This window comes from Callithrix jacchus, chromosome X, assembly GCF_049354715.1.
Source record: "Callithrix jacchus isolate 240 chromosome X, calJac240_pri, whole genome shotgun sequence".
NCBI classification, from domain to species: domain Eukaryota; kingdom Metazoa; phylum Chordata; class Mammalia; order Primates; family Cebidae; genus Callithrix; species Callithrix jacchus.
Window position 1 is genome coordinate 15,564,561 of NC_133524.1, and position 27,106 is coordinate 15,591,666.

General features: G+C 40.9%; 1 protein-coding gene and 1 long non-coding RNA gene across 7 annotated transcripts in view; both read right to left on the reverse strand.

Annotated features, from left to right (window-relative positions):
• Positions 1 to 11,438: 11,438 nt before the first annotated feature.
• LOC144581022 (uncharacterized) lies at positions 11,439 to 13,206 on the reverse strand. Its single transcript, XR_013531511.1, has 2 exons — positions 13,073 to 13,206; positions 11,439 to 11,616 (listed from the first exon to the last, which is right to left on the reverse strand). It is a non-coding gene; the product is annotated as an uncharacterized LOC144581022 (long non-coding RNA).
• A 1,098-nt stretch (positions 13,207 to 14,304) lies between these two features.
• Positions 14,305 to 27,106, reverse strand: part of ASB11 (ankyrin repeat and SOCS box containing 11) — a 31,355-nt gene continuing 18,553 nt past the window's right edge. For all 6 annotated transcript variants that reach the window (XM_078362798.1, XM_002762642.5, XM_078362797.1 and 3 more), the window contains 4 exons: positions 23,079 to 23,229; positions 19,453 to 19,587; positions 17,540 to 17,731; positions 14,305 to 14,895 (listed from right to left, as the gene is read on the reverse strand). In XM_078362798.1, the coding sequence (XP_078218924.1) occupies positions 14,771 to 14,895; positions 17,540 to 17,731; positions 19,453 to 19,587; positions 23,079 to 23,229 (603 nt within the window). In that variant the 3' untranslated portion in view covers positions 14,305 to 14,770. The remainder of the gene's footprint in view (positions 14,896 to 17,539; positions 17,732 to 19,452; positions 19,588 to 23,078; positions 23,230 to 27,106) is intronic.

A 27,106-nucleotide genomic window follows, 5' to 3' on the forward strand; every position in this document is an offset into this window, starting at 1 on the left:
CTGTTTTGGATTTATGGAATCTCAGTTGAAACATTAGGTGGCTGTTATTAAGAGTTTGAGAAGTGTCATTCACATTTTTAAAGGCATTTCTATGCACAGACATGTATGCACATTTATCAATTTACATTTTCCACATAAATGTACCTATATTATATTTTTGTTTTTTTTGAGACAGAGTCTCACTTTGTCACCTGGGTTCGAGTACCATGGTGACATCTCAGTTCATTGTTACCGCCTCCTCCCGGAGTCAAGTGATTCTCCTGCCTCAGCCTCCCAAGTAGCTGGGATTACAGGAGCATGCCACCGCCCCCGGCTAATTTTTGTATTTTTAGTAGAAACAGGATTTCACCATGTTGGCCAGGCTAATCTCGAATTCCTGACCTCAAGTAATCCCCCCACCTTGGTGTCCCAAAATGCTAGGATTATGAGTGTGAGCCACCACTCCTGGCCCCTATATTATTCTATTATTCTATGCTTTTTACTCTTATTTGGTCCGGGAGAGCTTTCCATAGCAGCTTTTACGGCTATGCTCCTGTCTTTATTCACTGCTGCATAGCATTCCATATTGTGCCAAAAGTATTTAATTATGCTCCTAATGATGTAAGCAGAAGGTCATTATTTCTGTTAGTACTATGAAAAGACTGAAATTCATATTTTTGTACATGTGGCTTTGTGCACATAGGCAAATATTTCTAGAGGGGAGATTCCTAAGAATGGAACTGCTAAGTCAAAGGTATGCTTATGCACATGTAATAAATTGTATAAAACCGAAGACACGGCTGGGTGCAGTGGCTCACGCCTGTAATCCCAGTACTTTGGGAGGCTGAGGAGGGCAGATCACAAGGTCAAATGTGCCTACATGTTGCAATAATGTACCTTTGGAAAGAACTGTTTTTTTCCTTTCAGCTGCAAGAATTTCACTAAATGTCCGACCTCACCCTTCCTCACCTTAGTAAAGATGGTGAAACCTCATCTCTACTAAGATTTCACCATCTCTACTAAAAATACAAAAATTAGCTGGGTGTGGTGGCAGGCGCCTGTAATCCCAGCTACTCAGGAGGCTGAGGTAGGAGAATGGGTTGAACCCAGGAGGCAGAGGTTGCAGTGAGCCTAGATCACACCATTGTACTCCAGCCTGGGGGACAAGAGTGAGACTTTGTCTCAAAGAAAAAAAAAAGAAAAAAAACTGAAGAAAAACAATGAGTACAAGTAAAACTGGGGAATGGAACAAAATGAGTAGATTGTATGAATGTTGATTTCCCAGTTATAATGTTGTACTGTAGTTACCATTGAGGGAAACGAGGCAAAGCGCACTGGATGGAGAGCACTGTGTGATTTCTTACAACTGCACGTGAATCTATAATTCTCTCAATACAAATTGCACTTTTTTTTTTTGAGATGGAGTCTCACTCTATCACCCAGGCTAGAGTGCAGTGGCATGATCTCGGCTCACTGCAGCTCCCGGGTTCAAGGGATTCTCCTGCCTCAGCCTCCTGAGTAGCTGGCATTACAGGCACCCGCCACCATGCACAGCTAATTTTTTGCATTTTTAGTAGAGACCGGTTTCACCATGTTGGCCAGGCTGGTCTTGAGTTTCTGACCTTAGGTGATCCACCAACCTTGGCCTTCCAAAGTGCTGGGATTACAGGCATGAGCCACTGCGCCAGGCCCAAATTGCACTTTTTAAAAAGAGGCTGCTCATTTAAAATTGAGATAAACACCACTAAACTTCCCTCTATTTCTATTTGCAGAATTAACTGAGAAGGCCATAAGCATACAAATTCTTTACCACTGCGTCAGGAAAGATTTGAAGAATGATAAACTTGTTTGGCAGAGACTGAGAAATTGATTCCCAGCACAGACTGGATGACGAGTTAAACAGAAGGGCACAATGAGGAAACTGGATGCTATTTCCTTCCCTTCCCAGTAAAATCTTTATAGTGCAGCTTATTTACTTTTAATTAAATTCCAAGTAGCTGAGGCTTTTCCATATTCAAAATTAAGTTCCAAAATGACAATAAAGAATATTTCCAGGTTGTTTCCCTACAACCTGGGAGGGAATTCATTCATCAGCCTTTAATCTTCTCATGATATTTATGATGTTGATCAACACTGGTAAATAGGAGGATGGGAGGTCAGTATGTAAACTGTTTAACAACAGTTCTTTGCAAGGGGAGTTCATGCATTTGTGGATTTGTATGAGGATAAAGTTGAATCACACGTATATGAGCTGTGATTATGGAGAAATTGGTTGGCTTACCACAAGCCACAAGAAAAGGGCAATCTTACCAACTTCTAGTCAGCCCTCATGTGTGGCAGTGTATGTGTCTGGATGTTCAGTGAAATTGGCCCAGGTTAGGTTAGAAAACAGAATGATCGTGCCTGCAGCAGATGATAAGGCCATAATCATTCCTTACCAGGTGTAGAGTTCTCAGTAGCCAGTGCCTCTGCCCCACCCCTCACTTGGATGTCCAAGGCACACCTCAGGCACGGTTTAGGAGACTCTTTCCCCTCCAACATAGCGGGCTCAAGTCCAGCTACTCACTGCTAAGAGGCTGAAAACTCAAGAAGCAAAAGGTGTAGTGAAAGGAAATCAACTTTATCCAAATGCTACCAGTCGGAGAATGGCCAGCCTTTAAAAGACCGTGTTGGGCTGAGTGAAGGGGTTTAAAATGAAGGAAAAAGTGTGGGAAAACCTGAGAATATCAAGGGAGGGAAGAACTCTGTGTGTCTCTTGCCCATCGCTATCTTGAGTAATCGCCGGTCCGGAGGTCCAGTTTGCGTCATCCTGACTTCTGCCCGGTAGTGGTGGGCTGACTGTTCCTAACTCGCCCAAGCAGGAGGATTCTGCTGCTGGGTCCCTGAGCCTTTTTTGTTTCAAAATTGACCCCTGGAATTTCTAAGCAAGCACGTAAATTAGATAAGCAAGCACTGTTCACCAACATGCCTAGTGGAAAAGAGAAACAAAGAATATCAAAGTATGTTTCAAGGCTGAAAGCAAGAAAGAAAAGAAAGTTTTAAAATGCATTTTGAGGCTGGGATGCTCAGTTATGCTGAGACTTTGGGGGAGGCTTGAGTCACTTGCAATCAGTCAAAGTTGGTCCAGGAGCTGAAACTTCTCGTTATTTCAGTTGGCAATATTTATTTTTGAGACAGAGTCTCACTCTGTCACCAGGCTGGAGGGCAATGGTACAACTGTGGCTCACTACAACCTCTGCCTCCTGGGTTCAAGCAATTCTCCTGCCTCAGTTTCCCGAGTAGCTGGGACTACAGGCGCACGCTACCATGCCCAGTTATTTTTTTGCATTTTTAGTAGAGATGGAGTTTCTCCATGTTGGTCAGGCTGGTCTCGATCTCTTGACCTAGTGATCCACGCGCCTCGGCCTCCCAAAGTGCTGGCATTACAGGCATGAGCCACCGCGCCCAGCCAGCCTCAGCTGGCAATTTTTCTAGCACAAAACCTTTAACACCTAAAAAGGTATACATCTGCTCTGACGACTTGGAATACTCTGCTTCTACTGCTGTAGAGAGAAGTCACTCAGTCCTACTGGCCAAGTAGTACAATAAGACTCAAATAAGAATTGTTTTGAAAAAACTCAGGCATTATGCAGTATTCTTGAGGAAACAGTCAGGTGGATCAAAATTGAGAGATAATCAAATAACAATGGGGCTGGACTCTTCAAAAATGCCAACGGCATGAAAGTCAAAAGTGGGGAAGGGAAGCTTTCTAGATTAAAGGAGAATAAAGAAACTTGATAACTACATTTGATGCATGATCCTGAAAGAGAGCCTGAATGGTGGAACATGACAGAAAAGATACCATTAATGCCACAAGTGTGAGAACTTAAATCTGGTTATATATGGATAGTTGTAGTGCATCAGTATCAAACCTCCTGTGTGTTATCACTACACCACAGTTCCATAGGAGAATCTCTGTGTTCTTAGGAGATGCACATTGAACTGCTTAGTGCTGAGCCATATGGGAGCAAGAGGCCAAAAGGGAAATGTATGCCTTTATGCATATTCTGTACCAGGTATAAAAAGCTGGCTGGACACTGTGGCTCATACCTGTAACCCCAGCACTTTCGGAGGCCAAGGTGGGTGGATCACAAGTTCAGGAAATCGAGACCATCCTGGCTAACATGGTGAAATCCTGTCGCTACTAAAAATACAAAAAATTAGCCAGGCGTGGTGGCACGAGCCTGTAGTCCCAGCTACTTGGGAGGCTGACACAAGAGAATCACTTGAACCCAGGAGGCAGAGATTGCAGTGAGCCAAGATCACACTACTGCACTCCAGCCTGGGCAACAGAGCGAGACTCCACCTCAAATTAAAAAAGAAAAAGTTGGCCGGGCGCGGTGGTTCACGCATATAATCCCAGCACTTTGGGAGGCCGAGGCAGGTGGATCATGAGATCAAGAGATCGAGACCACCCTGGTCAACATGGTGAAACCCTGTCTCTACTAAAAATACAAAAATTAGCTGGGCATGGTGGCATGCACCTGTAGTCCCAGCTACTCGGGAGGCTGAGGCAGGAGAATTGCTTGAACCCAGGAGGTGGAGGTTGCGGTGGGCTGAGATCGCGCCATTGCACTCCAGCCTGAGTAACAACAGCGAAACTCCATCTTAAAAAAAAAAAAAAAGTTAATGTAAGCTGCGAAGTCAAAACACGTAAGTATATATAAAGCCTGCATTGCCCAATCTGTTTGCATGTCATTGTCATACCTTATAAACTCAGCAGCCACATATCTCAGAACCAGGGGCTGATTGGAAACACTATTCTCACTGCATAATAATGCAGGGTCATAAAACAAACAACAACAGCCTGTCTTTGGTTCAAAATCTGATATTTTGGCTATCATGGGCTTTTCACCTTAACGTTGGTACACTAAAATATACACATTAATTACTTTTTGTTGCCCTCTTAAATTTTTTTGCCTCATTCACCTAATCCTGATCCTAACCCTGGTGAAGGATCATGATGCCCACAACTTACAAATAGTTCATTTTCTAATACATGGATATGTATTGGCCAGGCGCCATGGCTCACGCCTATAATCCCAGCCCTTTGGGAGGCTGAGGCAGGTGGATCACAAAGTCAAGAGATTGAGACCATCCTGGCCAACATGGTGAAAGCTCATTTCTACTAAAAATACCAAGAAAATAAATTAGCTGGGCATGGTGGCAGCTGCCTGTAGTCCCAGCTACTCGGGAGGCTGAGGCAGGAGAATTGCTTGAACCCAGGAGGCGGAAGTTGCTGTGAGCCAAGATCGTACCACTGCACTCCAGCCTAGCAACAGAGTGAGACTTCATCTCGGAAAAAAAAAAGGGTATGTATTAATTATATATGAGTTTACATATGTAAATATATGGGTGTGTGTACACATGTCCATTTATATATGTATATACATTTGAATATGTATATGTATGTGTATACACGCATGTACATGTATATGTTATACATACATGTACTCATATGTATGTGTGTGTGCATACACACATACAGAGAGAAGCAAATATAGCAAAATGCTAATAATTGGTGAATTGAGGCGATGGGCCTACAGATATTCATTGTTTTATTCTTGAAAGTTTTTTGAAGGCTGGAAACTTCAAGATATGACAATGGTGGAGAAGAAAAATTAATACATGGAAATTAAGACTTGGTGTACATTTGTTTACAAGCTAAATTTGTTAAAATAGGAAGCTACTATTTCATGTAAGATCTGTGTATTTGTCCTGTTACAGACTCTGCTAGGGGAAAGAGATGATATATTCCATATGCAAATGGGTAAAAACATGAACTCCTGCAGTGCAGAGAGCACCTCCCCTGACAAGCTGCAGTTACTGAGTGATTCATCCCTCCCCATGGCGGCTTCAGGCGATGTCTCTGAAGGGTCAGCCATTCTTTTTGTGTTCAGTGCATAAAATCTTCTCAGCAATGAGCATTGTTACTGATAAAAAGATTCAGGTACAAATCTCATGTTTATTTGACAAAGCAATATTAGAAATATAAGGGAAGAGAATTACTTTGGGAGAAACAGTTCCTTAATCCAATGTGAACCAAAAATTAGAGACGTTGGAATATGTACCTAAACATTTAAATACTTTAAGGGATTTTGAAAGTGTTGAGACTTAAATCCTCAAGTGACATAGCAAGCTTATTTTTTTTAATAATAGGTAAAGGTAGATGAAGGACTGATACAGTCATATAAATAATAGCTAGCAAAATCGATGGTAAATAGATGTATCTTTACATAGAAATAGATGGCTTATAGATAGGCAATACTAGGTATTTGGTTATGAAAATATTTATTCCTTAAAATGATTCATTGTGTATATATTTTAAACTATTATTTTAAATCTTTTTTCCTTATTTTTTTGGTGCGGGATGGAGTCTCGCTCTGTTGCCTAGGCTGGAGTGCAGTGGTGCAATCTTGGCTCATTGAAACTTCCGCCTCCTGGGTTCAAACGATTCTCCTGCCTCAGTCTCCCCAGTAGCTGGGATTACAGGCATGCACCACCATACCTGGCTAAATTTTGCATTTTTAGTAGAGAGGAGGTTTCACCATGTTGGCCAGGCTGGTCTGGAACTCCTAACCTCATGATCCGCCTGCCTCGGCCTCCCAAAGTGCTAGGATTACAGGAGTGAGCCACTGCACCAGGCCAAATAGTTTTTATATGTTAATCACACTTCTGGAAATCTAAGAAATACTTCAAAAATTTTTGAAGATTTATGTAAAAATGAAGTTCACATCAATGTTATTTACAATAGCAAGAAACTAGAAATAATTTAAGTATATAACAATATGGAAATACTTAAGGAATATGATATAACCATTTAAAAGGATAGTCCCAAAGTGTTCAAAACAGAAAATTATTACAACATGGCTTGTGGGAAAAGCCAGAATCATAAATACTTTTATAATAGGATATCTATGTTAAATCGGGCAAAGGGATAAAAAATATGATGTATTGAAAATACTGAAAAAATCCTAACAGTAAAAGTTGGCAGGGTGCAGTGTCTCATGCCTATAATCCCAGCACTTTGGGAGGCCGAGGCAGGTGGATCACGAGGTCAAGAGATCGAGACCACCCTGGTCAACATGGTGAAACCCCGTCTCTACTAAAAATACAAAAAATTAGCTGGGCACGGTGGTGCATGCCTGTAATCCCAGCTACTCAGGAGGCTGAGGCAGGAGAATTGCCTGAACCCAGGAGGCGGAGGTTGCGGTGAGCTGAGATCGCGCCATTGCACTCCAGCCTGGGTAACAAGAGTGAAACTCTGTCTCAAAAAAAAAAAAAAAAAAAAAAAAAAAAACAGTAAAAGTTAACTAACAAATATTATATACATACGTGAGTAGTTAGTTATTCTAAAATTCAGTCACCCTGCCAGGGACCTTGCCTAACCAGCTCATCTAAAGTAGTAAGACTTCGTTATCACTCCTTACCACCAATCTGCTTTATTTTTATTTTTATCACTTCCTGATATGATATTTGTATTATTTCCTGTTGTCCTCACTAACACATGAGGTTTTTGGGAGCAAACACTATGTCTGTCCGTCTTTCTTTCTTTTTTTTTGAGACGAAGTTTTGCTCTTATTACCCAGGCTAGAGTGCAATGGTGCGATCTTGGCTCACAGCATCTCCGCGTCCCGGGTTCAAGCAGTTCTCCTGCCTCAGCCTCCCGAGTAGCTGGGATTACAGGCATGTGCTACCACACCTGGCTACTTTTATATTTTTAGTAGAGATGGGGTTTCTCCATGTTGGTCAGCTGGTCGCGAACTACTGACCTCAGGTCGGGATCCGCCCGCCTCAGCTTCCCAAAGTGCTGGGATTACTACAGGCGTGAGCCACCGCTCCCAGCCCCATGTCTGTCTTTCACACTGTTCTCCAGTGTCTAGTACATTATAGATGCTGAGTAAAAAATGTGTTAAATGAATTAATTGAGAAGCTATCTTAGAGCCCTTCAAATATGACTGAAATTGTAAAATTTATACCATTTTGGGAAAAAAACATCCCATATAGTATAAAAAGTGAAATAATCTGTATTAGTATCTAGGAACCCCAAACAGCAGGCAAAATGGAAACTGAAGGGTTAATTTGATCAGGTCGGTCTGCCCTACTTATTTTTGGTTGCTTGCTTTTTGTTAATTTCTTTTCTTTTTTTCATGAAGCTAAAGGCTGCAGTAGCTGAACACCACCCTGCTGTGTGCTGAAATTTAACCTTGACTGGCTACTTGATAAGTAACATTCATGGTTCACCACAATAATGGTTTCTTCAGTTGTTCTTCAGGAACTTGGACGAGCTCCTGTCCAGTTCAAACCAGTTAAGGCCACTGACTCTTCAACTAGGCCTCCATAAGTGCCTGAGAAATGGCCTTTTGATGTCAGAAAACCAAAAATGCCACCCTCAGATCATACTGATGCCACTACTTTTGGTTTATATGTCCTATGTAATGTCATGAATCCTGGCTATGCTTGCACAAAATAAACCTGTTCCTTTTTTCCCCACTTTTCCCCATTCCTTAGACTACCCCACTTCCCTAACCCATAAATATAGCTAAGCCTTATCTTTGGGAAGGTGGATTTGAGAGCTATTATCCTGCTTCCTTGCTTGGCAGCCTTGTGAATAAATCTTTTCTCTTGCAAAACCCATGTCACAGTGATTGGTTTACTGAATGCAGGCAGAAAAATCCTGGATCTAGTTGGTAACGAAATAACGTCATAAAAACCAGATGATTAGTCTGATGGTCTAAATATAGCTTAATGGATGTAGAGCTTTAAAGGAACTTAAAGATTAACTCATGTCTAGGCCAGGCGTGCTGGCTCACGCCTGTAATCCCAGCACTTTGGGAGGCTGAGGCAGGTGGATTACGAGGTCAGATTGAGACCATCCTGGCTAACATGGTGAAACCCCGTGTCTACTAAAAATACAAAAATTAGCTGGGCATGGTGGCACATGCCTTTAGTCCCAGCTACTCGGTAGGCTGAAGCAGGAGAAGCACTTGAACCCAGGAGGTGGAGGTTGCTGTGAGCCAATATCACACCACTGCACTCCAGCCTGGGGGACAGAGCAAGACTCCTCAAAAAAAAGAAAAAAAGATTATCTCATGTCTGATACTTTCATTCACAAATTATAAGACATCAGCACCACTCTAGGGTTCAGGGACCTGGACTATCAGATGGATTCTGGTGAATGGTTGTTCAGGATTTGACTGTCACCTTCTCTCTCAAGCCTACCAGTGTTAAGAGGTCCATACAAATGATTTGTGGCATCCGTGGTCTGCAGTTGCAGTGGGCAATGGAACACCTCCCTGGGGTCACAGACTGGTTGAATGTTCTAGAGCCTTTCAGGGCTTAACACAGAACTCAGACATTCAGCAAGATCCCAGTTGACGAAAAAAAAAGAGAAAAAATGTACTCACCAGAACACTTTGAAGGAAAACCTCCAATTCCTAAGCATTCTATGATAGGAAGACTCTCTGCTCTTTCCTCTTTGATCTTTCCATGGCTAATGATGCCTCATCCTGTTTCAAATCTATCCTTTCTTTCAATCAATTTTCCATCTTTAACTTTTTTTTTTTTTTTTGAGACAGTTTCGCTCTTGTTGCTCAGGCTGGAGTGCAATGATGCAATCTTGGCTCACTGCAACTTCCACCTCCCAGGTACAAGCAATTCTCCTGTCTCAGCCTCCCAAGTAGCTTAGATTACAGGCATGTGCCACCACGCCTGGCTAATTTTTTTGTATTTAGTAGAGACAGGGTTTAACCATATTAGTCAGGCTGGTCACAAACTCCTGACCTCAGGTGATCCACCTCATCAGCCTCCCAAAGTGCTGGGATTACAGGCATGTGCCACCACACCTGGCCATCTTTGACATTTTTATAACTATTTGTGTTATTTGATAAGTTTCCTAGTCATTCGGTTTGCTAATATTTCTATTCATGAACCTATATTATTCTTATTGATTTGTAAATGAACTCTTCACATGTTGAAATGTAGAAACAAGCTGAGGTCATTCTGCCCTTTAATATTTGGGGCACATTGAATCGTACCTCCTTTCACAGCTGTTGTACTATGCTGTGCCTTCCTCAAGATTTGTGAAAATTGCCTTTCCTAAGGTTTGCGAACGATCTTCAGGAGTTTTTCTTGTCACATCTCTCATAGAAAGAGAATTTGATCCCACCTGAAACAGGTAAGTTTATATATTGTTTTGCCAGCATGTCATGCAATACATATATTCAGCAAGTAGGGCCAGATAAATAATCTAGGTTTTTTCCTTAATATCTTCTAAATAATGCACAAGGTATCATATACGTGTTAGACTTTACTGAAGGTTTGGGTAATATTTATATACTTGTTCACTGAAATTCTCCACTGGGAAAAGGAGAAAGCTAAGGATGGGATGTGACAGTTTCCTGTGTCCTCAAATATTAACTTTTAATCTGCTATAAATGTCACATACAGTTTTCCTCTATTTTGGTTTGCCTTTTCATTTTATATGTGGCATTTTTTGCAACATAATTTTAAATATATTCCAATTTATCGGTATTTTCCTTTAAGCTTTCTGCCTTTGATATTATATTTCAAAAATGCTTTCCCTTTCATGTACATTTTCTTATAGTATTTTTATAGCATTATTTAATTTTTTAAACTTTTTTTTAAAAAACAAGATTTTAGAAATATCATGTAAGATTAAAATGTAAACTTTTCCTCCCAATTAACTAAGATTATTAGATATTCCAAAATTCTAAAAATCAGAAAATGATCTAGAGTACTATTAATAGAAATGTAATGTGAGCCACACATGTAATTTAAAATGTGATTATAGTCACACTAAAAAAGTAAAAAGAAAGCCAGTGAAATTAATTTTAATAATATATTTTATTTAATCTAATATATTCAAAAGATTATCATTTCAGTGTGTGACCAACATCAGAAGTTTTTTTCTTTTAATTTTATTTGGTATGTAATAACCATATATATTTATGGGGTAAAGAGTGATATTTTAATACCTAGAAATGATCAAATCAGGGTGATTAGCATATCTATCACCTCAAACATTTATCATTGCTGCTATGAACATTCAAAATCTTCTCTTCCAGCTTTTCAAAAATATATAATAAATTATTGTTAACCACATTTACCCTACAGTGCTATGAAACACTAGAAATTATTTCTTCTATCCAATTATAATTTTGTATCCATTAACCAACATATCCCTCTTGTACCCTCCCCACTACCCTTCCCAGTCTCTAATAAGCATAATTCTACTCTCTGTTTCTATGAGCTCAGTTGTTTTAGCTTTCACATGTAAGCAAGAACATATGGTTTTTATCTTTCTGTGCTTGACTTACTTAACATAATGTCCTCCAGGCTCATCCATGTTGCTGCAAATGACAGGATTTCCTTCTTTGTTAAGGCTGAATAGTATTTCATTTTTCATATATACCACATTTTCTTTATCCATTGATCTGTTGATAGACATTTAAGTTGATTTCATATCTTGCTATTGTGAATAGAGCTACAATAAACATGGAGGTGCAAGTACCTCTTCCATACACTGATTTCCTTTCTTTTTGATAAATATCCAGTAATGGGATTGCTGGATCATACCTGACAACAACAAAACAAATAATCTGATTTTTAAATGGGCAAAGGATCTGAATAGACATTTCTCAAAAAAAGACATACAAATAGCCAACAGGTATATGAAAGAATGCCCAACATCACTAATCATCAGGAAAAGGCAAATCAAAGCCACAGTGAGGTATCATCTCACCCGTTAGAATGGCTACTATCCAAAAAATGGAATATAACAAGTGCTGGTACAGATGTAGAGAAAAGGGAATTCTTATACACCATTGGTGGGAATGTAAATTAGTACAACTATTATGGAAAACAGTATGGAAGTAAAAATTAAAAACACAACATCAAAAGTTATTAATATTTCAAAACAAAAAAAAATAAAAAGAAGAGGCTGGCAGATCAGTTGAGTTCAAGAGTTCAAGACCAGCCTGGCCAACATGGTTAAATCCTGTCTCTACTAAGAAAAAAATATACAGGGCTAGACACGGTGGCTCACACTTGTAATCCCAGCACTTTGGGAGGCCAAGGTGGGCAGATCACCTAAGGTCAGGAGTTCAAGACCAGCCTGACCAACATGGTGAAACCCCATCTCTACTAAAAATACAAAATTAGCTGGGCCTGGTGGCACGCACCTGTGATCCCAGCTACATGGGAGGCTGAGATAGGAGAATCGCTTCAACCCAGGAGGCGGAGGTTGTGGTGAGCCGAGATCATGCCATTGCACTCCAGCCTGGGCAAAAGGAGCGAAACTGTCTCAAAAAAAAAAAAATTAGCTGGGCATGGCGGCAGATGCCTGAAATTCCAGCTACTCCAGAGGCTGAGGCAGGAGAATCACTTGAACCCGGGAGGCAGAGGGTGCACTGAGCCGAGATCGTGCCATTGCACTCCAGCCTGGGTGACAAAAGCAAAACTCCATCTCAAAAAAAAAAAAAAACAGTAAAAGAAAAAAGTTATAAATATTCAATATTCCTTTTTTACCGAATCATTAAAGTGTAATATGCATTTTACACCTACAACATATCTTTTTCTTTGTACGGAGTTTCGCTCGTTACCCAGGCTGGAGTGCAATGGCGCGATCTTGGCTCACCGCAACCTTTGCCTCCTGGGTTCAGGCAATTCTCCTCCCTCAGCCTCCTGAGTAGCTGGGACTACAGGCACGCGCCACCATGCCCAGCTAATTTTTTGTATTTTTAGTTTCACCATGTTGACCAGGATAGTCTTGATCTCTTGACCTCGTGATCCACCCGCCTCGGCCTCCCAAAGTGCTGCGATTACAGGCGTGAACCACCGCACCTGGCCCAACTTACAACATATCTTAATTCAGCCTAGCCACAAGTCCTGTGCTCATTAGCCAAATGTGGCTAGTAGCTACTGTATTGAATAGTATAGGTTTAGAGCAGGGTTTCTGACTCTCGGCACTATGGACGTTTTGGACCTGATCATTCTTTGTTGCGGGCTGTCCTGTGCACTTTAGGGTGATTACCTCCATCCCTGGTCTCCACCTTCCAGATGGTAGTAGCAACTTTCCCCTAGTTGTTGCAAATAAACATGTCTGCAGACATTGACAAACGACTCAGTGGAGTGGGGCAAAACTGTCTCTAGTTGAGAGCCAGAGGTCTAGAAAAAATGGGGAAAAAAATACATGTGTGTAATGAGTCTTAGGATGATCTGAGAGGGAATTTTCATTTTGGAACCGAATACTGAACCATGACAGTAATACTTAAAATAATTAAAACTCTATTCATTTCCCATGTTCTAAATTCACAAAAAGGAGAAAGAAGAGAGAAAGAGGAGGGATGGCAGAAGGAGAGAGAGATGAGATGAAGGAGAAGCAGAAGACAGAAAAGGAGAAGCCTCTTTTTATATACCTTTGTGCTTATTTGGGGCGCCTGTCCACCCAGCATTGAGCCCACTTTGGCTGGCATCAATATCTAATTATTTCAAAAACCATGAGGATCTTTTTTTTTTTTTTTTTTTTAAGACAGAGTTTCGCTCTTGTTACCCAGGCTGGAGTGCAATGGCACGATCTCGGCTCACTGCAACCTCCGCCTCCTGGGTTCAGGCAATTCTCCTACCTCAGCCTCCTGAGTAGCTGGGATTACAGGCACGCGCCACCATGCCCAGCTAATTTTTTTGTGTTTTTAGTAGGGACGGGGTTTCACCATGTTGACCAGGATGGTCTCGATCTCTTGACCTTGTGATCCACCTGCCTCGGCCTCCCAAAGTGCTGGAATTACAGGTGTGAGCCACTGCGCCCGGCCCCAACCATGAGGATCTTAACTTTGAAAATAATCAAGTGCTTGGGTTGCAACATGCCTTAGACAATGACTGTGGGTTCAGGTTGCTGGGAACACCCAGTGTTGCTCAATCCTAGAACTGCTTACTTCAAATAACAGTATTTGATATCAGAAGCAATAAGCAATAGGCCCCAACCTCTAGGTACACTGAATTCTTCCAAAGTCTCTCTTAACAACCAGGACCTCAGTAACTGGAAGCCTCAGTTAACTATGTTTTTGAAATACTTAACTTTATATATATATATATATATATATAAAGTTTATATGAGTATATATATATAACTTTATATATAAATTACTTTGAAAACATGCATATAGGCTTATACATATACTAAGGACTTTGAAAACATGTATATATATTAGGGACTTTGAAAACATTAAATATGTGTGTGTGTGTGTATATATACAGACAAAAATCAAAATTATAGCAGAGATTTATTAAGGAAAGAAAGAAAAAAAATGGGGAAGGGCCGAAGGGAGGAACTAAATCAAGAATATATCTTGGAATACCTAACATTTGTTATAATCTTATCCACCTGAATTTACATGTATCTATACAATATTCAGAATGTTGACTTTTAGGTACAAGATCCTGAATCATCAAAAAATTGCCTATTATTTTCACTCTACTTCACATTTTTTAAAGTTTTTTAACAACAAGAACTAAAAGCTAAATGGTTTCTAATGGTTGCCCCTTGGTTAATGAGAACATTAAACTAACCAGGAGTTTCCACTCATCACGTGTTCTAGCTCATGGGGGATTTACTTCAACTGAGCTCATTTGAAGATAGTGAGAGTCTAGCTGCTGAGCATCTACACTAGGTACTGTAGGTACAGCAGACAACTATCTGTAGTTCTAAGTATCTTCCCGGGGACACTTAGGACTATTGGTATAGGAGGAATCGTTCAAGTGGCTCCGGCAGACATAGCTTGTGGATGGCTTGATGACATGCTCGACCGAGACACTTCCGGACACACAGGCGACAGAGCTGGGAAAGAGCAGGAGGGCCTAAGAGAGAAATAAAAATGGTGTTACCTTCATAGTGGTGGGAAGTGGGGTGGAAGGGGGAAGTCAGAGAACTGGAAGAGGCTGAAGCTTTCTAAAAGCAGAAGAGAAGCTGGATCTGTATAGAAACTATAGAATGAGGTATGGATCCCGCTTTGCCCCTCTGAAGGAGATGTATTTCTTTAAGTTGACCTTCCAATGGTAATTGGATTACCAATGTCGAAGCATGAGGCTAACCGAGGCAAGTTAGGCAATGAAGTGTGGTGTCTAAAGGGAATGTATCTCATTCATATATTGAATGTGCCAATGAAAGTAATACACTGGCCAAGGAGAAAATGCAAATGGAAGGACTGAACACACAAGACTCCAAGACAGAGCTGCAGAACAGAGGGACAATATGGAAAGGTTATCAGCAGGAAGTTCCATCTGTGTGGTCACAGAGGCAGTATTAGGAGAAGTGCCAGGGGCCAGATATTCAGCCTTCAAAGTACTCCTGGACCTACCAGTTCTAGCTGCCCATGAAGTGGTGCTGGCTGGGTCTCAACTTAAATCTGAAGAGGCCCTCTATTCTTGCAAGGATTCCAGCTCAATAAAGATCTGTAGGAAGGACTCAACTCAGACCCTATTGTTCCCTGAAACTCAGTCTCATGTAATCTCATAGAGTCTCATTGGAATCATCATGCCTATGACTTTGAATGGCTTTGAATCCTTAAGGAAAAATCAGCTGATGAGAGTCCAGAATATGGTTGAATAGGATGAATGAGCTTTTGGCTGCAATACTAGTCACACAGTCATTATTTACTAACCTGACTGAATCAGTAAAGATCTCTTCAAGAAAACCTAATTACTGGCCTATACAAAGTTTTCCTTTTCAAAAAGATCCACTGTAACAGCATCTCACTTCCCATGAAAACTGGTGGACTGCATATGCCAACAGCCAGGTAACATTTGGCTTTACATTGCTAAGGAGAATCCGTGATATAGAAAGTTACCTGGAGGACCAAACAATCAATCTTAGTTAAAATCTTGGGGAGCAAGAATAGAAAACTTCTCAACCTATTGTCCTACTTAACCTCCTCTGCAAAATGTTAATGCAGACAAATTGTCCAGTGCCTAGAGACACTGACACCAGATTGAACTCTGATGTAGTTGGTATTAATCTTTCTAGAACAAGTGGCTATATTTATGAAGACAAAGGACAGAGGAGCTTGCCCCTGTCCAGGATTTCCAAGTCTACAAATCCTAGACCTAGAAACATTTTTGGTGGAAGAAAATAGGAAATGTGAAAATTCTATAAACTACAGTCTCTGCTAACAGTTGGAAAGTACCTGATATTTCCAAGCTGGGATCTGCTAAGGAAGATCATAATTTCCTTAGCAGGAAGATCTTCTTAAGGAAGATCTTCTGGTGAAGATTCAAATAAAAGAACAATAATTAATGATCTAGACTACTGAAAATAATTTAGGCCAGGTGCAGTGGCTCATGCCTGTAATCCCTGCACTTTGGGAGGCCAAGGTGAGTGGATCACCTGAGGTCAGGAGTTCAAGACCTGCCTGGTCAACAGGATGAAACCCTGACTCTACTAAAAATACAAAAAAATGGCTGGGAGCAGTGGCTCACTCCTGTAATCCCAACACTTTGGGAGGCCGAGGCAGGTGGATCACAAGGTCAGGAGTTTGAGACCAGCATGACCAACATGGTGAAACCCAGTCTCTACTAAAAATACAAAAATTATCTGGGTGGTTTCTGCACGCCTGTAATCCCAGCTATTAAGGAGGCTGAGGCAGGAGAATCGCTTGAACGTGAGAGGCAGAGGTTGCAGTGAGCCGAGATTGCGCCACTGCACTCCAGCCTGGGTGAAAGAGCAAGACTCCATCTCAAAAAAAAAAGAAAAAAAGAAAAATTAGCCAGGTGTGGTAGCGTGTGCCTGTAATCCCAGCTACTGAGGAGGTTGAGGCAGGAGAATTGCTTTAACCCAGGAGGCAGAGGTTGCAGTGAGCCGAGATCATGCCACTGCACTCCAGCCTGGGTGACAGAGCGAGACTCTGTCTCAAAAATAATAATAATAATAATTGTTATTATTAATAATTGTTAATGCCAATTATTAATAATAATTGTTATTAATAATTGTTAATGCCCATGGTGGAAACGGGAGTGATGCAATGAAGACAGCAGACCCACCTACTCCTGGATCTGGAGAACAGGAAAGCAACCTCGCCCTTTAGTAGGGTTTCTGAAATACTCTGTGTCCTCCCCTACTGACTCTGACTCAAGTCTTTTGAATTCGCCATCAGACTGTCTCCTAATATTACAAAGCAGAGTTTTGGTTTGCTCAATCATATGCTTATGCCAGGATATACATGGAAATTCAAGATTTTCAGGGTAAAAACAAGGTTTCTGGCTATTTTCTTGCTGTGGAAAATACAAAGCCTCACTCTGGTTATATGTAAATGCCCTTTGGTTGTAAGTGAATATACACAGCATACAAAATCCTAGAAGACAGGTCAGTGATGACAGAGCTTGTCACCTCCCACAATGCCACCTTCAATTAAAAAGAGAAAAGAAAAAGGAAAAAATGCTACAGATGAGACAGGAAGGAGAGAAACTGTGCTTATGGAAGAGGAATAGATACCCAGCCTTTGGTTACCTTCACGGAGCAAGAGCGCCTGCTCCACACTGCTTCTTGGAGACGCCAGATCAAGTGCACTTTTGCCCTGAGCATTTCTACGCTTCAGGTTAGCTCCATAGTCAGTTAGCAGGTGGATGACCTCCACATTGGACTGCCTCGCTGCGGCATGGAGTGGGGTGTCCAGCCATTGACCATGGTCGACACTGGCCCCTTAACAAAACAGATGACCACAATTCAACACTAAATGGTAATGTAAAGCACAACAAGCTTTAAATATAGTCATTGCATATAAAGACATTTTAAGTACCCTGACATATTTGACAAATCTTTGAAAATATGTGACTTAGGCTGGGTGGGGTGTCTCATGCCTGTAATCCAGCACTTTGGGAGGCCGAAGCAGGCAGATCACAAGGTCAAGAGATCGAGACCATCCTGGCCAACATGGTGAAAGCCGTCTCTACTAAAAATACAAAAATTAGCTGGGCATGGTGACGCACACCTGTAGTCCCAGCTACTCACGAGGCTGTGGCAGAGAACTGCTTGAACCTGGGAGGCAGAAGTTGAAGTGAGCCGAGATCACACCACTGCATTCCAGCCTGGGGACAGAGCAAGACTCCGTCTCAAACAGAAAAGAAAAAGGGGAGGGGAGGGGAGGGGTAGGGGAGGGGAGGGGAGGGAAATACAAAACTTAAGCCTAGACCCTCAGCAATGCCTACTAAGGCTACTTAAAATACTTTGGTGAGAAAAGTGAATTTAGATATTTTTAGTCATTTTAAATACTTGCTTTCCCATACAAACTGTGTGACATACAAAATAAAGTACTTGAGGCTCCTGTTACATGGTTATTATGTTTTGGGGCAAAAGATAAAGCTAAGTTTATTTAGTATTTATATTATTTGGGGCTCAAAAAAAAGAACTTACTGTACTTACTGCAGAGAACAGTAAATGATGAGAAATAAAGGTTTTTACTACAATCTCTACCTTTATGTCAGAGACTAAGTTTCTTGAATCTTTAAGCAAATAATAGTTTCAAGATATTTCATGTTTTTGGCCAGGCGCGGTGGCTCACACCTGTAATCCCAGCACTTTGGGAGGCTGAGGTGGGTGGATTACCAGAGGTCAGGAGTTTGAGACGAGCCTGGCCAACATGGTGAAACCCCATCTCTACTAAAAATACAAAAAATTAGCCGGGCGTGGTGGTGGTGTGCACTTGTAATCCCAGCTACTTGGGAGGCTGAGGCAGGAGAATCGCTTGAACCCGGGAGGCGGAGGTTGCAGTGAGCTGAGGTCGTGCCATTGCACTCCAGCTTGGGCAATAAAAAAAAAAGATATTTCATTTTTCCATGGACTCTCAGTTTCTGTATATGCCTTTTAGAATTTCTTTTAAAATGACTAAATACCATAGCAGGATAGATACAAACTAGCCTGTAGCAAATGTCTGCTGTTTTTACTGTGCAGCACCTTCCTGACAAGCATACCTAGATTTCCCAAAGGGAAACCATCCTCTTGTGAGTTCCAGTTCTTGTGTTTCCAGTAAAACCTAATAACTGCAGAGTAGACTGAAATCTAGGCCTAGACCAATCAATGTATTGTATTCCCTTGGCTCCCATGAAGGGTTCAAAGATGGGCATGTGACTCAAAAACAACCAATGCTCTTTCTTGCTGTGTATGGATAAGGAGGCTGTGAGCCCAGGTATTGCTGGCAGCCATCTTCTGACAACCAGGGAGAACAATACCAGGTAAATGGAGTTAACATCAAAGGAAGTAGCCCCAAGAAATACACTCATTTCTCTAGAGAAGTTCTGTTTTTAGCATTCAAACATAAAATGCCAACCAAATATTTTTCAAGCATGACAAGAACTTCGTCTTTGAAGCTACAGAAAACCAAAAAAGTAAACACGGTTTTTCATGAAAAGATTTTTGGCAATTACCTAATTCTAGAAGTTTCTTCACACAGTCCACCCTCTGGTAGGTGCAGGCCACATACAGGGGAGTTCCGAGCTGAGGCACCTCATGGTCAATGTTGACATTATTTGCCAGCAGGATCTCCATGCACTCTCTGTGACCTGATGGAACACAAGATACCCTCACTCAAGTAAGGGACGTATTAAATATTCACAGAATTATAGGACTGCTTATCTGAAATGAGCTTTAGAAATAACCTAGATCAGCCGGGCACAGTAGCTCACGCCTGTAATCCCAGCACTTTGGGAGGCCGAGGTGGGTGGATCTCAAGGTCAGGAGATCAAGACCATCCTGGCTAACACAGCAAAATCCCATTTCTACTAAAAATACAAAAATTAGCTGGGCATGGTGGCACGCGCCTGTAGTCCCAGCTACTCGGGAGGCTGAGGCAGGAGAATTGCATGAACCTGGGAGGCGGAGCTTGCAGTGAGTCAAGATTGCGACACTGTACTCCAGCCTGGGCAACACAGTGAGATTCCATCTCGAAAACAAAAAAAAAAAAAAAAGAAAAAGAAATAATCCAGATCTCTTTTTGTAGTAGAAAAAAATTTGTTTGTTTATTTTTGGAAATCTTAGGTAGAAATCTCCAAATAATACCGATAAAAAGAAGAGCATGCCCATGCTTCCGCTTTCCAACTCCTCTTTGCAGCCCCTGAATTTAACTAAACTAAGGGCTCCAAGGAGCACAGCTGAAATCACTCTCCAGAATGAGGCCACCATTTACAAATGGAAGTGACACCCAGAGGGATAAATGACTAGGCCTATTATTACTCTGAAAAGCTAGTGCTCAAACCCAAGAGAACTCTGTCCCCTCTCCATTAAAAATCTCTCATTCTCTTCTTTATCCATGCATGTGAGATTGGCTATATGGCCTGCAACCTTATTTTGGTTAGTCTGGAAAACACCTATGAGAAAGAAAGAAGTCTTAAGTATAGAATATATTTAAATACGGCTGGGTGTGGTGGCTCTCGCCTGTAATCCCAGCACTTTGAGAGGCCAAGGTGGGTGGATCACGAGGTCAGGAGTTCGAGACCAGCCTGACCAACATGGAGAAACCTCGTCTCTACTAAAAATACAAAATTAGCAGGGTGTGGTGGCGCATGCCTGTAATCCCAGCTACTCGGGAGGCTGAAGCAGGAGAATCACTTGAACCCTGGAGGCAGAGGTTGTGGTGAGCTGAGATTGCACCATTGCTCTCCAGCCTGGGCAACAAGAGTGAAACTTCATCTCAAAAAAAAAAATATATATATATATATATATAATTTTCAAATACAGTTTCAAATTCAGTGGCTGACAACAACTATGTAAGCAAGCATTCTCCTTTGAGAGTTTGCCCAAAAAAGAGATAGACATGATAAATTTGCAAGCTGTGAATGCTTTGTTTGGGAGAGAGTGCTTCTCAGGTATTGATGGGAGTTTGCAAAGAGTTAGTTCTCTTTGAAGATTTAAATGTCTCCCTAAAAAAATCATGTCATTACTAATTAATTTAGCCAACCTTTTCTTTGTAGATAACATAAAAGTTAGCTTCATTTTACACCTACCCGATTTATCTCAAATTCTAAATTAAGTATAAATATGCATCAAAATGTACAAACAGGACTCGGTTGATTCAAACTATTTGTTCACATAATTAAATATTACACCTGCATTACAGCATCAATATGTCAATGTATTGACTCAAACTATGACTTGGCTTGTTCGTAGAGCTTTAGAGCTTTAAGAATCCGGAAATAATATCTAGTTAAGTTCCTAAAACTATCTGGAAAATACAGGGTATTTAATACATATTTTTGAATAATTCTTGTCTTTTTTAAGAGTAAAACACAGCCTAGTTTGAGGTAAATTTAAAAATTCTCAGAAAGTTTCAAAAATGAATACAGAAAAGTTAAATGGGTAGCACTAATATAAAGTGTATAAAATAATGAATTTGCTAATCATTCTTCTATTCCGTGGATATTTATCCTTAAAATGCTTTACAATACAGAAAAATATACAGAGAAATACAAATTATGTGTTTATTACGAGCATATATGTTTTATAGGCACACAGATACCAAAAGCTCCATATACAGCTAAGCACTGCAGACATACTTAATTCAAACCATTCCTAATACTTATCAATTTTTAAACATTTGTATGAAAATACAAATAATATTAATTTTTACTTCAAAAATTTACTTCAAATCAATATTAAATATTTTAAAAAGACTTTTATGGCCGGGCACTATGGCTCACACCTGCAATCCCAGCACTTAGAGAGGCTAAGGTGGGTGGATCACCTGAGGTCAGGAGTTAGAGACCAGCCCGACCACCATGGTGAAACCCTATCTCTACTAAAAATACAAAAGTTAGCTGATGGTTGTGGTAGGCACCTGTAATCCCAGCTACTTGGGAGGCTGAGGCAGGAGAATCACTTGAACCCAGGAGACAGAGGTTGCAGTGAGCAGAAATCATGCCGCTGCATTCTAGCCTAGGTGATAACACAGACTCTGTCTTTAAAAAAAAAAAAAAACTTTTATGTCATTTCCAAAGTAGTTCATCACTCTACAACTTAAAGGACTTACATGATGTTTGGGAAATGACTAACATCAGTTATTAATTAGTAAATATGTATTAAATACATTTAGAACATAAAAGACATAGATAAATTTAGATTTGGATCTTTTGCATCATTTAAAGTAATCCACCGGGAAAAAAAAAAAACTGGCAAGTGACATGTTTAATAACCTGGAACAAATCTTTCACTTTTGCCTTTTGAAATAAGGTATTTTATCCCAATTACACCAGCAAAGATCACTATGTCTAGAGTGTTTTGACTTCATCACTGTATTTCTGATCTCAGTGTAAGAGAACTCCCTCACCGGCTATCATCAAAATGTTGCTCTTTGGGAGTGACCTTTGACAAATGACCTTCTCCTTTCAGTGGCATCTTCTCATTCATGTCTTGTCTATGCATATAGTTTTAAAATTCCTTAAATTTACTATTTTCCTTCACTTTGAAATTAACTGACAACACAGAAGTCTAGAGTCAACTTCAAGATTTCCAATGCTATATTTTGGAAAGTTGCAGCCTTTTCTTTTCAATAACTATGACTTTGAAGTCATCAGGCCATCTAGACTGTGTAACTTATTATGAGCAGTTACATTTACTATTCCATTAGAGATAGTATCTGCCTTGGCTTTCAGATACTTTCATAACTTATTTTCGAGGTTAGTGGCTGGTATTTTATGGCTTTGGAGGATAGGCTGTTCTTGCCTACCAAGGACAGAGACATAAGCATAGTACAATTCAGGGAAGTCACAACCACTGCCTTGGCTGTACCAACTGCCACCAAAACACCAGCAAAGAGGCTCTAGAAGGGCCTGCCAATAGACTATCCCCAGGAAATGGGAAATCTGAGACAGGAAAGCATTCCCAAGTTATAAGAAGAGCAGTTTTGTGCCACACTGGTATTTCCTGAAGATGTAGGCAAATTGAAGGGATTTCTGAGCCACACATATTCTAATCTTGCATGACTAACACTAGACCATTGATTCATACAGATTGGAGTATTTCCATCAATGTTTTCCATGCACTGTGGTGACTCACTTACCTCTCCTCACTGCTTCATGGATGGGCGAGGCCAGGTGCACCTCAAACTGGGCCTTGGCTCCGAACTCCAGCAGTACATTGACACATGCAGCACTGCCACTGCAGCAAGCATTGAAGAGGGGTGTGGCTCCGTGAACTGTCACTCCATTGACCTAACAATGGGCGAAGAGAAACCCAGGGGATTTGTTACTTCGTTCTCACCATCTGCAAGTATGTCTTCCTATGTATTTGCCTAGAGAAATTTCCCACACTGGGGAATAAGAGAGGGAACTCCACATCTTTACAGTATTATGAAACCTCATGAAGTTATTGGGTGGATCGATGAGTTGCTACATGTTAAACATTTAAAACATTATGTGTCACCCAGTAAGCATTCAGTAAGCATTGCAACAACGATTATTTCCATTTTCCATTAATATGACTCCCCTCTGAATCATGAAAAAACATGGCATGAACCAAAAGCACTGGAGAAATCAGCTAGATGTGGTCCCAACATCCATGCTTACAAAAAGTCTCCTTGGCAATTCTCCTCTTTCTTGCCACAACTTCCTCTCTGGTTTTCTATAATCCACACAAATTACACATGCCAGCTATTACTCCTAGAGATAACATGATCAACCCATAGGGATCTAGAAAGCAGCCATCAACATGGTATCTGCAGCCATCTTTGGTAACTTGTAGGGATGTGGGAGGCACATGAGAACCAGCAGGGCTGGGAGGCATCTTTGCGTATCAACAACAGACTGGAAAGAACATCGGGAACTACAGGAGTGGTGGGAGTTTCTGATGCCATTGAAATGTAGGACAGTCAAGTTTTTGATATGAAACCACTTTGCTTCAATAACTAAGGATACAAACTTGTGATAATCAGGATTCTTTATGTCCTTGCTTTGGACACAAAAAAGATTTGTCTCCAGAGTTCCAATATAACCCCTGAAACAGGGTCTTGCTCTGCTATCCAGGCTGGAGTGCAGTGTCATGATCAGAGCTCACTGCAGCCTTGAATTCCTAGGCTCAAGTGATCCTCCTGCCTCAGCCTCCTGAGCAGCTAGGGCTACAGGCATATATCACCATGACCCACAAATTTTAAAAATTATTTGTAGACAGAGTCTGGCTATGTTGCCCAGGCTGGTCTCAAACTCCTGGGTTCAAATGATCCTCCTGCCTAAGCCTGCCAAAGTGGAGGGATTACAGATACGAGCCACCACACCCAGCCAAATCCTCATTAAGTTGGACAGTTATCTTTAACTGAGATGCTAAGATGGCAGAGACAGACAAGGTCAGGGGAAAATGTGTATAAATTCATATTGCTAGGGGTTTCTAATCTATTTATATTTTTACTAAAAAATATTTGGTAGGATTAGTTCTATTTGTGTTTTACTAAGCATCATCCTCATCCTCAGTCTAGGAAGTTGTCTTCTTATGTGATTTCCTATAAATTTCTCTCTTAGGTCGCATCAGCGAACATTTATTGAGCATCTACTAGGTGCTAATATTTTGAAAACAGTCCTAAGGCAATTGCCTCTCTTTGAGTAGGCTGACTTCTATTAGGGAAGACAAACACAAAGAGAAATCATTTTGATAATATAACAAATAATTTAGATGACTATGGGAGTAGACAAAGGAGAGGATAGACTTGGGAAATACTTAGAAAGTAAAATTAGCAGGAGTTTTTCATTAATTAGACAGGGAGATGAAAGAAATAGGATGACTCTAGGGTTTGGAGCTTGTAAAACCGAGAGGATGTTTCACCAGGCCTCTGAGACTAGGAACCCAAGATGAGGAGCAGGTCCCAGACAGAAGAACATGATAAGCACAGTTACAGATGCACTGAGTTTGAAGTATTCATGGGACTGCCAATCATGAGGGACTGTCTACTGATGGACCAACTTTCTAGTATTTCTTTTCTCATTCTGATTTAAATGTTAAATGGTGTGATACAGTATTTATTGGCTGTTTCTTCATAAAATTGACAAACACAAGGAAACATGTCTTATTCTTCTCTTTGTGCCCAAGAAAGCCTCCTCTCTGACCTGACATTGTCAGCAGTCTGCCTATAACTCCAGTCATCTAGCTTGAAAGGAAATGGCCCTCACAGAGCCTTTCTTCATCATTGACCATGAGCTGACTAAGTGGTAACTGAGATAAGCACTGTCTAATGAAAATGCACAACCACTTAGCCAGGCACGGTGGCTCACACCTGTAATCCCAGCACTTTGGAGGCCGAGGTAGGTGGATCACCTGAGTTCAAGAGTTTGAAACCAGCCTGGACAACATGGCAAAACCCCATCTGTGCTAAAAATACAAAAATTAGCTGGGTGTGGTGGCGGGTGCCTGTAATCTCAGCTACTCAGGAGGCTGAGGTACGAGAATCACTTGAACCTGGGAGGCAGAGGCTGCAGTGAACTAAGATTGCACCACTGCACTCCAGCCTGGGCAACAGAGACTCTGTCTCAAAAAAAAAAAAAAAACTAAAAAGAGAAAGAAAAAGAAAAAAATATGCATGACCACAATGGCATCAGAAAAATTGGTTTTCACAAGGAAGACTTTTATATTCAGTTCTTCATGTAGAAACCCAACTTCCATATAAAATTTTAAAAACTGTCATTAAGCACTTAAAAATATTGCAGCTCATAAAATAAATAATGTGGTTGGGCTCAATGGCTCACGCCTGTGTGTTACTATATGTTAAACATATGCCTGTAATCCCAGCACTTTGGGAGGCTGAGGGGTTGCGAATCACAAGGTCAGGAGTTCGAGACCAGCCTGGCCAATATGGTGAAACCCCATCTCTACTAAAAATACAAAAATTAGCCAGGTGTGGTGGTATGTGCCTGTAGTCCCAGCTACTTGGGAGGCTGAGACAAGAGAATCACTTGAACCGGGGAAGTGGAGGTGGCAGTGAGCTGTGTCACTGCACTCTGGCCTGAGTGACAGAGCGAGACTCTGTCCTAAAATAAAACAAGTAAGTAATGCAAGGACTGAATTAAACAATAAAATTAGAAACAAAGAGCATCTGACAACTAAATACGGAAGATTTTTAGAAGTTGTGATTTCATGATTCTATTCTGATATCTGTATTATATATAGCACCGCAGTCACCCTTTGAAAAATGTTAGGAGATAAATTTAAAATAAGATAAAGTTCAATTCTGTAGATTTCCCCTGATTTACTATTTATTAAAAGCACATTTATTATGATAATTTTGCTCAATTAAAATAGTTGTTCATGTAAGGTGTTGAATTAAGAGTGTCTTCTATTATTCTTTACAATTTTTTTTTATTTTTGAGATGGAGTTTCACTCTTGTTACCCAGGCTGGAGTGCAATGGCGCGATCTTGGCTCACCGCAACCTCTGCCTCCTGGGTTCAGGCAATTCTCCTGCCTCAGCCTCCCGAGTAGCTGGGATTACAGGCACGCACCACCATGCCCAGCTAATTTTTTGTATTTTTAATAGAGACGGGGTTTCACCATGTTGACCAGGATGGTCTCGATCTCTTGACCTTGTGATCCACCCGCCTCGGCCTCCCAAAGTGCTAGGATTACAGGCTTCAGCCACCGCGCCTGGCCTACAATTTTGTTTTTAAGCCTCATACAGTGTTGGTGGGAATGTAAAGTAGTACAACCATTATGGGGAACAGTATGGAGGTTCCTCAGAAAACTAAAAATAGAGCTGCCATATGATCCAGCAATCTTACTGTTGGGCATATACCCAAAAGAAAGGAAAACAGTACATCAAAGAGGTATCTGTACTCCCATGTCTGATGCAACACTGTTCACAACTGCCAACACATGGAAGCAACCCAAGTGTCCATCAACAGATGAACACATAAAGAAAACAATAAAGATTTCTTAAGGTCAATAGCACAGTTTTGAAAGGTTCCTGTGAATTGCCATGTCTGAATACTTACACACAGGGGTATAAGCTGAAGAGAGAGGAGTAGCCTGAACGATGGAATATGGACATGGATAGAACCAGCCCAGCCCATACCCAGAGTGGGTAAGCCATCAGGAAGGTAAACTACCTTTA